Raw genomic sequence first — 15,331 nt, forward strand, 5'->3', positions numbered from 1 at the left:
AACATTCTTTATTTGTGTGATCATCGTAGTTAACTTCTTTGGCAAATTTCAGTGTTGTTAAAAATTATATTGTATCAGAAGTTTATGTTATAATATGAAATATCTTATCTGTAGGTTTCAAGCACATCAGATACAAAGAGGAAAACCTTTATTTCATCTTACTTCTTCAAAAATTTAACTACCAGTAATTGAAGATTTAGTTCCAAGCATTATTATGTTATAACTTGAGAACCACTAGGCCCAGAATGTTGAAACATGGTTGGATGATTGGACATGCTGAGTGGATGATCCCTATTGCAGCCAACCATCAGTGTCTCTTTGACTTTTGCTCCTGTCCCCTATTGACTTCTTGCATATTACTTCTATGCATTGGGGGAGACATGTGCTTTTCTACAAAAGCATCTTCTAGTTTATTAAAAAATACTCTGAAAGTCTTTGTAAATAGTTAGAAAAGCTTGTGAAAAGTGACACATAAAAATGAGCTGTAGAAATGAGCTGCAGAAATGAAGAAATGTAGAAAAAAAACTTTGCTGTACTTTTCTAAGAAAAACAAGGAAATTAAAATGAAGTTGCATTTCAAAAATATTCACAAGTAAAGATGTGGTACAGATATGTAACTATAACTGCTTTAACTTTTCAGTTGTGTCTAGTGTCCTGCTTTTACTTACAAGCGAGCAGGCTCACATCAGGCAAGCCGGGATCCAGTATACACAGGAACTACTTTCTAAGGCCAAGAAAGACAACTCGATGTTCTTTTCCCTCCTGAAGAAAGTAATTCGTTGTGAAGAAGAAATTAAGTCCGATTCATTGTACATTAATCAGGTTTGTATGGCTATGATGCTTGTTCTGCTGTCGTTATACGCCCGTCTCTGAAAGAGCGGGGCGTATTATGTGAACACCTGTGGCGGGCAGGCGTCGTCGAAAAGCATACATGTCCGCTTTCTAAGTTGAACAGTTTTCATCCGATCTTCACCAAACTTGCTGACAATGTTTTTTGGCATAATATCTCGACCAAGTTCGATAACCAGCCAAATAGCCCCAGGCACTCTTGGATTATGGCCCTTGAATTACTGGAAAAACTGTGAATTTAGCCTTCTGATCTTTAACAAACTTGGTGACAATGTTTGTGGGCATAATATCTCGGTCAAGTTCGATAACCAACCAAATCGCCTCAGGCACTGTTGGATTATGGCCCTTGAATTACTCGAAATCTACGAAATAAGCTTTGTCAGTTCAAACAGTTTGTCAATTTCATCACACATGGAACTGCACATATACCTTGATTCCGTCTTACCCTTTTTTTGGGTTAACAAGGTATATAACATCAACATTATTACCTTTATGATACGTAACTGAATATTTAGACCAGCGTATTTTGTGACGGTCTGGCACTCTTGTTTTATTTGACATATGCTGCGTTGTTCATATTATCAGATGGGTTGGCAGAGGATTTATAGGTCCCAGATGGGCACTATGTTCAGATGTAGATGGTCTCCATACTAGACATGTAACATTTGATGTTCAGTGTGGCATAAAAATCTACATTTTTTATTCGTCTTTTTTGTAAAATATTATGTTTTCAGAAAAACAAACAAGTTTTGGCCAAAATACATCTCACTATAACACAGCATTAAGGCAAAATGTTAGTCAGCCATTTTAATTGAAATTTAACCTTAAGTTGTGCAATAGGCAATCTAAATTGAAAAATACCTTTCTTATACTAATGCAGTGAAGGTGGTTAAACTGAAGTAGGAAAATTTCTTTAGTGTGTAAGCAGTCTCATATTTGGGAGTCTGTCGACCAATGGCAATTTAAGAAATTGATTCCAGTAAATATTCATTGATAGATGATGTGTAACAAGATATCAAAAGTTTTCACTATTTATTTAGTTTGTAATTTACAAATTTCAACTGTTTTCTTTAATCTGTTCTATTATGCAGCTAAGTAAATGTACTTATAAAAAAAATATCATTGATCATTTTCCTGTATTTTCAGATAATTGGTTCACACTTTAAACATACGCAACTGACAGAAGTTGTAGCCAAGAAATCTAAACAGAAAGAGAAAAGGAGATCAATGGATGGTGTGCAAGAGAAAGATGGCAGACAGTTGGCTCTGAAGGCGATGTTAGAATTGATTGTTAACCAGTCTACACCAGAATACATGCAGTACAAGATGTTGTACATTTTCTCACTGCTCAATAATAAGGTGAGTTATCTACCCTAGGCAGTATTCAGAAATCTATAGTATTTAGCAGGTTTCAGCAAGGACTAATTTAATGTACTGGATATATTTTATAAAACCTGTTAGTTGGAGGATTGTCTGGCAACTTGAATTTAATCATCTGCATATTTGAAGGAAAATTGTCATAACATTCAGAAGAAAGCCTAATTAGCTGTAGGTAGGAAACTTGTAACATAAGAGGATTTTCATATAGCATGTTAAGTTGTGCATGCCGGGTTCTGTTTTGGATTTCACTCAGCCAGACCAGAGTTATAGCCCTGAACTTGGTAAAAAAATATGCTTAAAGGGCTTAAAGGTTTGTGTCACATATGTCTCAAAAATATTTGAGCTAGAGTCATGAAATTATCCAGCATGTGAATTTGTGCACCTGGGATTTTGTTTGGGATTTCACTCCACAAGGCCACAGTTATGTCCCTTGACATATTCAAAAATATGCATTTAGGCCCTAAACGTTAATGTCCCACGTATCTAGAAGTGTTTGACCTGGAGCCATGAAACTTTATAGGAATGTTGTTCAAGCCTGTGAAGTTGTGCACCTGAGGTTTATTTTAAATTTAAACTTTCTACCCTTAACAATAAAAAAGCACTTTTCCCAACCCAAAATTATAATAAAAGTTTTCTTAGTCTTGACATTGTAAACAAGTAACATATGACACTACAGTGCCAGGAAGTGGGGGCACTAGTGTGCTCTGGACACACAACTTCCAGTAATTCTTTCTGAAATTATATATTTAAATATATATACAGAATTTATTGGTGCTTTTCAGGAAGTTTTAGATGCATTGATACCACTAATGGACAGACTACTGACTCAGCCCATTGACAGTATGCCAGAAATAGCCAGCAAATGTTTGAATCTGTTGGTTGAAAGGTTTACACTGGACACAAGTGATTGTCTGTCTAAGGATTCACAAGGACTTCAGCTGTTCACAAAGACACTAAAGCTACATCAGGAGGTTTCCGAGGGCAGTCACACTTCACAGATGGTTGCAGTTACTCAGGTTTGAATCCTTTTGTTAAAAGAGTTGTCCAGATGAGACAGTCTGAACAGTGGGGTACCGGTTCTCCTCCAGGAACCACTTGACCAGGGTTCCCAAGGTGATGACCTGAATCACCTGTTCCGTCATCCTCTGACATTCTAGTTTCTGAATATAATTGTGGTAATAGGTATGTTACAGTTGGCCTCTCAATTAAATCACAACATTGTCTTTTCCACTCATAAACTAGAGAATATGTTCTTGATTTTGGCTATTCAGAATATGTTTAGCTATAAAATCTAGGTCATGTTCAGTAAGTTTAACCTGCTAGTCCTGACCCCTTTTCCATGTTTATGGCCCTTGAATCAGTCAGGGCAATAAGTAAGGTATTTTAAAAGTCAAAATTAATTTGCTGTGACTGACATATATTCTGATTTCAGCAATTTAAGGGTTGATATGCAGGTCTTGTTATTCATGTTATTAAGAAAAACGATTTTTATCAACTGGTCTTCCAGTCAGAGAGGGAACGCAATTTTACATTTAAAGCCTTAAGAAGTGACTATGTTTAGAAAAATCTTTTTTTCAGGTAACAAAAGAGCTGTTCAGTGCACTAGAGGATGATTCCCAACATGAAATATTGAGGACATTGTTTGATGTATGTGTGGATACTAAACATCTTGTAGTGGCTAACCTTGTCAGGAAAACACTCAAACATGTAAGTTTTAACATAATTCTGTATATTTTGATAACTTCCTTTCTACACTAAAGAATTTGATTTAATCCTGATTTTTAGCACTCTAGGTAGTGTACAACATTGTTAACACTATAGAGATGAGTTTTTCTAACAGATTTTCGTGAGTTTTGTCAAAATATTTTTCTTAATGAAATCTAGGTCAAATACTGTGAAATCATTAATATTCGTGGGGGACTAATTTTCGTGGATTTCGTGGTTGAGTCAATCCACGAAATTTAATCCCAACGAACAAATAAAATTCCCATTCATTTTATCTTCAAAAGTTGAAATCCACGAATTCATATCCCCACGAAATTGCCGTTTTGACCAAAACCACGAAATTTCATGCCCACGAAATTAAATGATTTTACAGTATGAAGCTAGGTTTTCTGAGGTAGAGTCTAATTTACTTTTTGTAACACTCCAAAAAAACATGTTTTCTACCAAATCTTTTTGAAACTTTGTTAGAATAATTGTCTTGTTAAAGGATACTCAAGTTTGAAGAAGTAAGGAGGTTAGTAGAGCAATACAGGGGGCTTTATGACCCTCTTGTTTATTTTCATTTCAGCTGTCAGTAAATGGTGAGCATATAGAGAAAGAGTTAAGAAAATGTCTACACCAACCAACTGCTACTACTGTCAGGGAGGCAAAAAGGCTGAAAAAGTAAGAATTAGCAGTAGTGTTCACATTAAACATGGAAGTTATTTTTGAAAAGTTCTCTGAAGAAAATTTTGCATTCTTGTTTCATTGATGAATGCCATTATTTACATCTTACCATAAACATTTTCATTTCACCTGGAAATATTTTGTTCCTGATCTTCAAGAGACCTGACTGCATCGGTAGCCTGGTGGTAGAGTGCCCGCTTGGAGTGCAGAAGGTTGTGGGTTCGATCCCTGGTCGCATCATACCAAAGACATAAAAAATGATACTAGTAGCTTCCTCGCTTGGCACTTAGTATTAAGAGGATAGTGCTAGGACTGGTCAGCCCGGTTTCAGTATAATGTGACTGGGTGGGGTATCATGTCACGTGTCTACTGTGTGATATTCCAGTGAGGCAGCCCTATAAAGTTGGGCATTGTGCTCATTGCTACAAGTAGACACCGTCAATTATATGACTATAAAATTGTCGAAAAAGACATTAAACCCAAACACACACACTTTAAGAGACCTGTCTGGAATGTTTGTCTTCATGAAGTCTACAAACAAGTTTGGAACTTGGTCATCATGACATGTCCAGGTGTTAGTATCAAGACTGTAATGGCCCTCTTGGGTGTCTTGTTTATGTATATGGCCAGGAATAACAAACAATGATTATAACAGCTTAACATAATAACCTGGAATAAAAAGAATTGACTTAAGATAAATTTCACCTTCAGAAACTGTTGTGGTATCAGTGAATGGAGATATCTGTTCATCATGTTAACGGGTAACCCTTATTTTGCTAAATTTTATAAGGAACGTGTCCATCTTTCAATTTGGACAGTACCATTAACTGTTAAAAGGGGTGCTTACCAAAAAAATGATGAATGGCAAACAGTGCAGATCTTGATCAAACTGCATGGATGTGCAGGCTGATCATGATCTACACTGGTCGCATAGGCAGAATCGATCGTATCCAGCATGTTAAGGGTTAAAAGGATGTTTCTAACTCATTTAGACATACAAGAAAATAGAGCTGATCTAACCTCGTTGACAAATTTTAGACTGACACATTAACCTAACCAAACTTAAAAGATACATGTATAAGAAATATCAAACAATGGGCTCATTTTAATTCAAGAAACCAAGTAAAACTTTGTATATTGTTTCAGACCTGACCCAACTCCAGAGGCTGCAGGAGACACTGAGTTTGACTCCCGTACTTGGCAGAGAGTCACTGTTGTACTTGAGACTGTTCAGAATAAGAAGAAAATACAGAATTATACATGCCTGGTACCTGTGTGCTTTCAGCTAATGTCCAGGTAACTTCCATATTCCTGTTATATTTTACTCAGATGTGCCTTACTCTCAATGAAAAAAAATAGGCTGTATGGTAAAGGTTTATGAGTTTGACCTACTTGCTCTTCACTGTTGTGAAATTGAAACCTCCGACAGAAGTAAGTTCTACCCAGATACCCCTTATTGCCTAAAGTAATTTCAAGCGAGGATCTTATGGTCCTCTTACAGTGTTGAAAGCTGAAAAGCTGCCATATGACATAACCGTGTCTGTATGATGTAACACCTATGAAAAAAAAAAAAAAAACAGTGAAGAAGACTTAAGTTATTCATTTTCAGGTTGTCACTTTATCGTCAGCATTGGCATTGATTAAAATTTTTGTATAGGTCTGCCTTTTCTAAAAAACTGTAAGAGCTACAGCTTTGAAACTTTGCTCACTTGTTTACCATTATTGGGTGACTGTGTAAGACAAGAACCATAGCTCTGATATGCATTTTGTTAGCCTTATGGCCCTTCTGTACTTAGAAAATTTGAATTCCTTGGTTAAAATTTTTGTTTTTGGTCAACTTTTCTCAAAAACTATAGGAGCTAAAGCTTTGAAACTTTGCACACTTCCTTATCATCATTAGCTGATTGTGTAGCCCAATAGGCATAACTCTTAGCCTGCATTTTGTCAGAATTTTGGCCCTTTTTGTACTAAGAAAATCTGAAGTATAACTCTTTTCTTACATACTGTCCAGCACTTGCAGACGAGCAATGGCACATGTAGGCGGTGCTCTTGTTTTCTTTGCTGATTGTCACTAATCCTTACAAATAGCCATTTCCAGTTGATGTTTTTAGAATAGTATGTTTACTGGATATGTTGATTTATCTACTCTCTCCTAATTTAAATCATTTAATAATGTAATGTCCTTTTATTTAGTGGGGCATTTATTTGGGTATGTTTAGGAATACTCGTTCTATAATCTGATCCCAAACACATTGTACTGCTACATTGTATTTAGTTACTTTTATCAAACTTATATCACATCTAAAAAATTGTCTGAAATAACCAAGGACACAGCTTGAGGTACATAGAACTAATGCTTATGTTTTAATTCTTGGTTTATAATTCAGATGAAACAGTTAAAAAAAAGATTGAGGAAAGGAAATCTTTATCATCAATATTCTAAAGCTTGTTTTCTAGGTCTGATTTATGTCTTGTTTGATTTATGTGTTGCTTCATTTATGCCTTGTTTGACTTCTGTCTTGTTTGATTTACGTCTAGTTCTGATTTATATCTATATCTGATTTCAGCATACTAGAGTCTGACAACCATGTAGCTGTGGAATATATAAAACAGCTGATTCTTGCCTTACTCTACAATATCTGTACCAGAGTGGATAAACTGGAGGACAGTATGTATAGTTCTAAAATTATACAATGCCTTTGTTGGAAGGTTTTATACTGCAGCCCTTTTAAAGACACTTGCTGCAGTTCCTTGTATGAGAGATGGGGCAAAAATTTCCCAATTATAGAATTTGTTCAAACTTTGTATATGAATACAGTTTCATGTTAGAATTCTTGTTTAGGAGTTATCTGCCCTTAAAACTGGATTTTTCTTCAAATTTGCATATTAAAGGGCAGATAACTCCTGAACAAGCATGGTGACCTTAGATTTTGTGTTCATAATTCTGTTTCTAACATGACACTGTGTTCATATACAAAGTTTGAACAAATTCTATTACTGGGAAATTTTTTACCCCAAACTGCAGCATACGTCCTTAATATAAAAACTGTTTCGTAGAATTATTTTTGCTAGTTTTATTTCTTTCTAAATGGGATGGTGCTGTGTACTGTGCAGTCATGGACGAATCTGTTGTAAACTACTGAAAAAAGAAGCACTTGGGTGAAAGTACCATATTTGTAACTATTTGGATGTTTTCAGTAGATTTCTTTATATGCAGTTGCATTTGTGATTATTTAAGCGTGAGTAAACAGACTGACGTTTATACATTGCAGGTGATGTAGTACCAGAACAGCAGTTTAACATGGATTTAATTATCAGCTGTATACGTTCCTCTGACAATCCACAAACACACCATCATGCCTTGTTGTTACTTACTGCAGCAGCCAGAATATATCCTGTAAGTGTAGAGGTTAATTAGGACATAAATTTTAAAACATTTGTTCCTCTTGTTCCACTAGTGTCAATAGAATATTCTAACACTTTTAAGATTTTCTTTTATATAAACAAAGAAGGATTTTACTGTGTATTGTCTTGTTGATTAAAACACATTTCGCAAAATGACCTACTTTTGGCTATTTCGGTTTACTGCATCCATTTACGCCTGAAAAAGGATTCCAGATTAGTATCCCTTCCTTGTGTAATTCGAACGTGTTAGAATCGAAATAGATTTTAGTTTTGCATGCTTTGTTGGCAAATAAAACATGTTTTTTCATTCAGATGCCTTGTAATTGATCACTCAGGCATTCGGCCTTTGTGATTAGATTACTATGCATTTGAACTTGAAACCATGCTTTATTTGCCAACAGAGCACGCAAAACCAATATCTGTTTCCCAGATTAATTAGGGCATAAAATGTTTGTTTCCTTTTGTCCCATTCTTGAGGTTGTTGTGGGAGACTTAACATACCCAGTTTCTAGTCATAGTTAAGAAAAAAAGTAGTTGTCCAATGGTAAAGGGATAGGTACATTCAGGTTTTTTAGTGGAAAGAAGAATTTGTGTTAAAATGATATTTGATTCATCATGCTTTTATATATGCAGGGTTCGCACAGACCTTGAAAAGTCCTTGAATTCAATGGTAGTCTTTGAAAATGACATAAACCCTAAAAAGCTTGGAAAAGTACTTGAATTTTGAAAAAAAAACTGATTTTCAGTTAGACTCCTTGAAAACATTCTGTCTACTACATTGCTTTGCAGAAAGAATAACTAAAGGTTTAAATAATCGGAGAAAATGGTAATAAATTTTTGAAAACACTGGATTGGGTCACAAATTGATTTCCTCGTATGCTTTGATAGTGGTCTGTGGACGCATTTTATTGAGATTTACACAGTGTGCTATTATAATCTCTACTATGTCACTGTTTGTATATTTCTGTTTCTGTTTTTAACTGAAACACAGTGATTGTGATAGTAAACGTTAACTTGCAAATTTAAATTGCGAATGATTTCAATGAATAAAATGAGTAAAACCAATACATGAGTTTACTCTATAACAAGTGGGATACAAGTGACGAATATATACAGCGGCTGAAGCCATTTAAAGCTGACTAAACAAAGAGTATTTTTACGTCTTGTGACAAAATTGTGGAAATATCCAATCAGGAGAGAGTGCGTTTAAAAGCCACATGAAAAGTGTTTAACATCAGCAAAATAGTTACGAAAGCAATGCTTTTGTGTTGTTACTTTACACATGTTCTTATATAGCAGCCTTAAGTATAAAGCCATGCGTTTGGTCTGACAAGTGATGAGTATTTGCTGATACAATTTTGAATGTTGTTTAACTTTTGCATTACCATGATGAAAAAAATAGTCCTTGAAAAATTGTAAAAAGTCCTTTAAAGTCCTTGAAAAGTACTTGAATTTTGTCTCAGATGTTCTGTATGAACCATTATGTATATCATTTTCCATACACTTGAATAAAATAATATTACAGATTGTTAAAATGCAAGATTAAATTTTGGATCTGGGCAGGCAGATTGATTATTTCAGGTCAGGTGCCCACTTACGCCTAAATTACTGTCTATAAAGTGCATTCAAATTATGGGTGTCAGTATGAGAATTGTTTTTTCCAATTACAGGAGCACCTGTTACATAACATGATGTCTGTGTTCACATTTATGGGAGCTAACATAATGAGACAGGACGATGCCTACAGTTTTCTTATCATCAGTAAAATACTGGAGACAGTTATACCTGCACTTATCACTGTAAGTAGTTTCTTATCTTCAGTAAAGTACTGGAGACAGTTATACCTGCACTCATCACTGTAAGTAGTTTCTTATCTTCAGTAAAGTACTGGAGACAGTTATACCTGTACTCATCACTGTAAGTAGTTTCTTATCTTCAGTAAAGTACTGGAGACAGTTGTACCTGCACTCATCACTGTAAGTAGTTTCTTATCTTCAGTAAAGTACTGGAGACAGTTGTACCTGTACTCATCACTGTAAGTAGTTTCTTATCTTCAGTAAAGTACTGGAGACAGTTATACCTGCACTCATCACTGTAAGTAGTTTCTTATCTTCAGTAAAATACTGGAGACAGTTATACCTGCACTCATCACTGTAAGTAGTTTCTTATCTTCAGTAAAGTACTGGAGACAGTTATACCTGCACTCATCACTGTAAGTAGTTTCTTATCTTCAGTTAAATACTTAAGAGTTATACCTGCACCTGTATGTAGTTACTTATCATCTGTGTACCTGCACTCATCACTGTAAGTAGTTCTTATCATCAGTAGAATGCATTGGATAGTTATACCTGTAAAAAGGTTCCTTATGATCAATACTTGAGACAGTTAAAACTTGACATATCATTGGAAGAACATGTATAACATGTCTTTAATCTTCAGTCTGCTGATGTCAAGTGATTCTGCCTTTGTGACCAGTGCAGACCATCCATGCAGGCTGATCATGGTCAGGTCTGCACTGTTCGCTATTCCGTCAGTAAGTTTTCAATGAACACCCCTTGGAATAAGAAATGGTATTTATCAAATTGACTGATGGACCAGTCTATTTTAGAAATATAGCTGGGTTAAGGTTAATATAACCAAAGGTCTCACAGTAATGTATTTACTGTATAGACAGATGTTGCTGATACAGGCCTGTCTGTCTGGACATAAAATCAATTCCTTGAACTGCTAAAATTTGAACTTTACATATACATTATCAAAGTGACACATCCAGATTAACTATACTTCAAGCACTTTTCTCTAAGTTACTGCTTTAACTGCGAGAGATTTGAATTTACTTAACTAGTTTTAGTCTGTTTTGACAAATTGACATTAATATTTTGTTTGTTACAAGTTTTTGTTCATTTACAGGCTTGTGAGCAGAGAAAACGTGTACCAAAAGGAATCACAAATGACCCAGATGATATAATCACCATGGTGATACAGGTGTTTGTCGACTCGTACCCGTATATACCGGAACATCGACGACACCTTCTGTTTAACAAGCTGTTGACTGTAACAGGAGAGGATAGGTACCTCTGGAGGACACTGTTGCTCATGATGAAACATGTGGTTACAAAGGGAACGTTGAGGGCGGAGCTTACCACAGATTCGCAGGAGGTAATCAAGCATAACTTGCTTGTACTGTACTTGTATATTTGGGAAACAGTAAATAAATTATGCAAAGATTGCCTTCAGCATAGCAAAAACCAACTTGATCATTATAGAGAATAAAACATGCTCACCTGGAACAAAGGCCTCTTCAAATATCATCTCTTTGTTTTATGAAATCTTTGATTTTATGTGTCAGTCACTATTTTCAGTAATAGTTGCAGCCTAGAGCACATATGTCATGTGGCTTTTCACTCAGATCATGTTGATTTGGTTAAAAGTTTATAATTGCACTGGAGGCCTCTGTGGCCGAGTAGTTAAGGTGGCTGACTTCAAATCACTTGCCCCTCATAAATGTGGGTTCAAGCCTCACTCTCGGTGTTAAATTCTCCATCTAGCTGGCTTACGGAAGGTCGGTGGTTCTATCCAGGTGCCCGCTCGTGAGGAAATAATGCACGGAGGGGCACCTGGGGTCTTCCTCTACCATAAAAAAAGCTGGAAAGTCGCTATATGACCTATGATTATGTTGGTGTGATGTTAAACCCAACAAAATAAATAAATATAATTGCACTGATTGTAAATTGAACTGAGGAAATGTAAGAAATGGCTGGCTTAGATTTTATTAGGTGCATGGGCAGATAATCACAGGAATTACCTACCAGAGTATAATTCTTTCCTACCACAGAAAATACGCCCAATTCAAAGTTGAGCCCTTCTGCTGCACTTCATTCAAAATGTGTATTTGTATACTGCAACACTTAGCTCTAATGACGAGTTTATATATTTTTTCTATCTCTAGGTATCTAGTGACACAGAGTTTTGTCTGACAATGTGTGCAGAATTTACATCTGCTGTGCAGTTGTCGTCTGCTAGAGAAATGATGGAATATCTGCTTAAACTGCCTGATGACAAAGATGATGGTAAATTTTTGTTCTTTTCACTCATTTCTAAAACGAAGTCTTTGATGCTATATTACAAAGCGCAAATAATCTTAAATGTTTTTGAGAGTAGAGTTTTAGCTCACCTGTCATGAAGTGACAAGGTGAGCTATTGTGACCGCTTGATATCCGTCGTCCGTCAACAATTTCTAAAAAAAAATTTCTTCTTGAAAACCACTGGGCAGAATTACACCAAACTTCACAGGAATGATCCTTGGGTGGCCCCCTTTCAAAATTATTCAAAGAATTGAATTCCATGCAGAACTCTGGTTGCCATGGCAACCAAAAGGAAAAACTTTAAAAATCTTCTTGTCCAAAACCACAGGGCCTAGGGCTTTGAAATATGGTGTGTAGCATCATGTAGTGGTCCTCTACCGAAATTGTTCAAATTATCCCCCTAGGGTAAAATATGGCCCCGCCCCGGGGGTCACATGGTTTATATAGACTTATATAGGGAAAACTTTGAAAATCTTCTTGTACAAAACCACATGGCCTAGGGCTTTGATATTTAGTATGTAGCATCATCTAGTGGTCCTCTACCAAGATTGTTCAAATTATACCCCTAGGGTCAAATATGGCCCCGCCCCAGGGGTCACATGCTTTATATAGACTTACATAGGGAAAACATTGAAAATCTTCTTGTACAAAACCACATGGCCTAGGGCTTTGATATTTGGTATGTAGCATCATCTAGCGGTCCTCTACCAAGATTATTCAAATTATCCCCCTAGGATCAAATATGGCCCCGCCCCGGGGTCCCAAGTTTTACATAGACTTATATAGGAAAAAAAGTTTAAAAATCTTCTTGTCTGAAACCACAACACTTAGACCTTTGATATTTGGTTTGTAGCATAGTCTTATGGTCCTCAACCAAAATTGTTCAAATGGTACCCCTTGGGTGAAAAGAGGCCCTGCCCTGGAGGTCCCAAGTTTTATATAGACTTATATAGGAAAAAGCTTTAAAAATCTTCTTGTCTGAAACCATACGACCTTTGATATTTGGTATGATGAATTGTCTAGTAGTCCTCTACCAAAATTGTTCAAATTATGCCCCTGGGGTTAAAAGAGGCCCCACCCTGGGGTCACTTAGTTATTATGTGAGTTATATAGGAAAAATACTTAAAAAATCATCTGATCCTATTTCCAAGACTGTTTATTTATAATTACCTGATGACCCCAAGTAATATGATGTCATTTGACTGTGACCTTGACCTACTGACCTACTTTCTTGTTTTTTAAGATACAGCCTTGAAATTTTGATGACATACACAGATTTGCACACAAATCGTAAAACTGAATTTCATCGACCACGAATGTGACCTACTGACTTTCTTAATATTTAATCATCAGTTTGACATTTGAAACATGTAGCTCATATTACTCAGGTGAGCGATCCAGGGTCATCATGACCCTCTTGTTATATCTTCTGAGAAAGTTGTCATTTTTGTGCACCCAAAACTTTAAGGGGTGCACTTAGGTTTGGCCTTGTCTTTCAGTCTGTCCATCTATCCAAATTTGTGTTGTGCATATCTCAAAAAGTATTTGACCTATAGTCATCAAACCTCACTGATTGTTATTCAGCAAGTGAAGTACTGCACCTGGTGTTTTAACTGGGATGTCACACAGCAAGACCAGAGATATCCCTAGACTTACTCAAAAATATGCATACAGTAACAGGAGTGGAGCACCAGTGTCCTGCAGACACACATGCAGTTTTGATTCAGATAAAAAATCCATTTTTCATTTCATTTAACACCAGACATGGTATTTTAAAAAGACAATATAAATTTGAATTTTGATTTCTGAATAAATAATACTTTAATGTTTCTGTTAAACTAACCCTTATTATGCTGGACACGATTGGTTCTGCCTTTGCGACCAGTGCAGATCATGGTCAGCCTGCGTATTTGTGCAGTCTGATCAAGATCTGCACTGTTCGCCATTCATTCAGTAACATTTTGGAAAACACCCCTTTTAACAGCTAATAGTACTGTCCAAATTGATAGATGGACAAGTTCATTATAGAAATTTAGCAGGGTAAGGGCTAAGACTGTTTTACTGTGAAATGTTACAGATGCTGCAAAAACAGTCAGGAAAGGACAGAAGGCTCAGTCGTTTGGGAAACTTCATAAAGAGGATGCCCTTGTCTTCAATGTAGCTGTACATACAGGGAAACAACTACGACATTTTAAATATGCTACGATAAACCTGCTAGTGAACCTGTTCACAAGTACTGACTTTTTAATGCAGGTAAGTTTTCTAAACAAATGTCATTTTAGTATTTGACATGTTGAGATGATTCTATTGATTCTGTAATCCACGGAATGATTTTAAAAATACTTATCATAAATGTTAACCATAACATACCGACATATTACAGTTTAGACCGGTCCAAGAAAATAATATTACTGTATTATTTCAGAAATTACTTTTTCTTTTAACTATATCTTGATTTTTCTCACTAGCTATCTGAAAATGAGGAAGATTTGAGTGGAGTATTCCAGATGGTGCTTGAGACAGCCCTTAAGTTAGTGTCACATGTCACACATGCTGCTAACAGATCTAACACTAAACCTACCGCTAAATACTGGAGAGCCCTGTTGCATAAAACACATGACATGCTCGACAAGGTAATATAACTTGAATAGTTGTTTTAAGGTAAAACAAATTATAGAAATTTTGATACAGTAAATCACCTGGTATTCTCTACTTGGAGGAAAACTGTAGTCATAATGATATTATTGATATTATTAACCCTTACCCTGCTAAACTTTCAGTTTGGACAGTACCATTAAATGTTAAAAGGGGTGAATACATAAACATTGCATCAATGTTGTTTATGGTCAACTCTAAACTGAAACCATGTATCAATGTTGAAATGATATTATGTGCCTGATTGGCATTTATGGCCAGTTGAAGATGGAAACCATTATTATTTTGAATTCCAATAATGGCCATAATATTTGTATTCAATTGTATATTGCCTTTTTCAGTTTGTTTCCCTGTTACCTGACGGTTTGTTCCTCACTGTGATTGGTGGATTATTGTCACATGACCTTGCAACTATACAGAGGAAAGCCATGGATTTACTCAACACTAAGTTACAGCAACAGAAGGAGATGAAGGAGTCTGAGGTAACTCATTGATACTTTCCATACAAAATGTGCTGACTCGTGTACCAAGTTTTGAACCAGGTTTTTCAAAGATTAAAATAATAG

The 15,331-nt window shown here is 35.8% G+C and overlaps 1 protein-coding gene across 3 annotated transcripts in view; it reads left to right on the forward strand.

The window, feature by feature from the left end:
- LOC123525743 (HEAT repeat-containing protein 1-like) overlaps window positions 1-15,331 on the forward strand; it is a 68,725-nt gene that overhangs the window by 38,504 nt on the left and 14,890 nt on the right. For all 3 annotated transcript variants that reach the window (XR_008370234.1, XM_053538617.1, XM_053538616.1), the window contains exons 19-32: window positions 641-822; window positions 1,996-2,208; window positions 3,012-3,245; window positions 3,808-3,936; window positions 4,523-4,617; window positions 5,767-5,916; window positions 7,188-7,288; window positions 7,893-8,017; window positions 9,696-9,824; window positions 10,936-11,184; window positions 11,975-12,095; window positions 14,188-14,363; window positions 14,579-14,743; window positions 15,107-15,247. Coding sequence is in view for 2 of the 3 variants with exons in the window: in XM_053538617.1 (XP_053394592.1) it covers window positions 641-822; window positions 1,996-2,208; window positions 3,012-3,245; window positions 3,808-3,936; window positions 4,523-4,617; window positions 5,767-5,916; window positions 7,188-7,288; window positions 7,893-8,017; window positions 9,696-9,824; window positions 10,936-11,184; window positions 11,975-12,095; window positions 14,188-14,363; window positions 14,579-14,743; window positions 15,107-15,247 (2,210 nt within the window). In the remaining variant the exon portion in view is untranslated. The remainder of the gene's footprint in view (window positions 1-640; window positions 823-1,995; window positions 2,209-3,011; window positions 3,246-3,807; window positions 3,937-4,522; window positions 4,618-5,766; window positions 5,917-7,187; window positions 7,289-7,892; window positions 8,018-9,695; window positions 9,825-10,935; window positions 11,185-11,974; window positions 12,096-14,187; window positions 14,364-14,578; window positions 14,744-15,106; window positions 15,248-15,331) is intronic.

The sequence above is a fragment of the Mercenaria mercenaria genome, chromosome 3 (assembly GCF_021730395.1).
Source record: "Mercenaria mercenaria strain notata chromosome 3, MADL_Memer_1, whole genome shotgun sequence".
In the NCBI taxonomy this organism is placed as follows: Eukaryota; Metazoa; Mollusca; class Bivalvia; order Venerida; family Veneridae; genus Mercenaria; species Mercenaria mercenaria.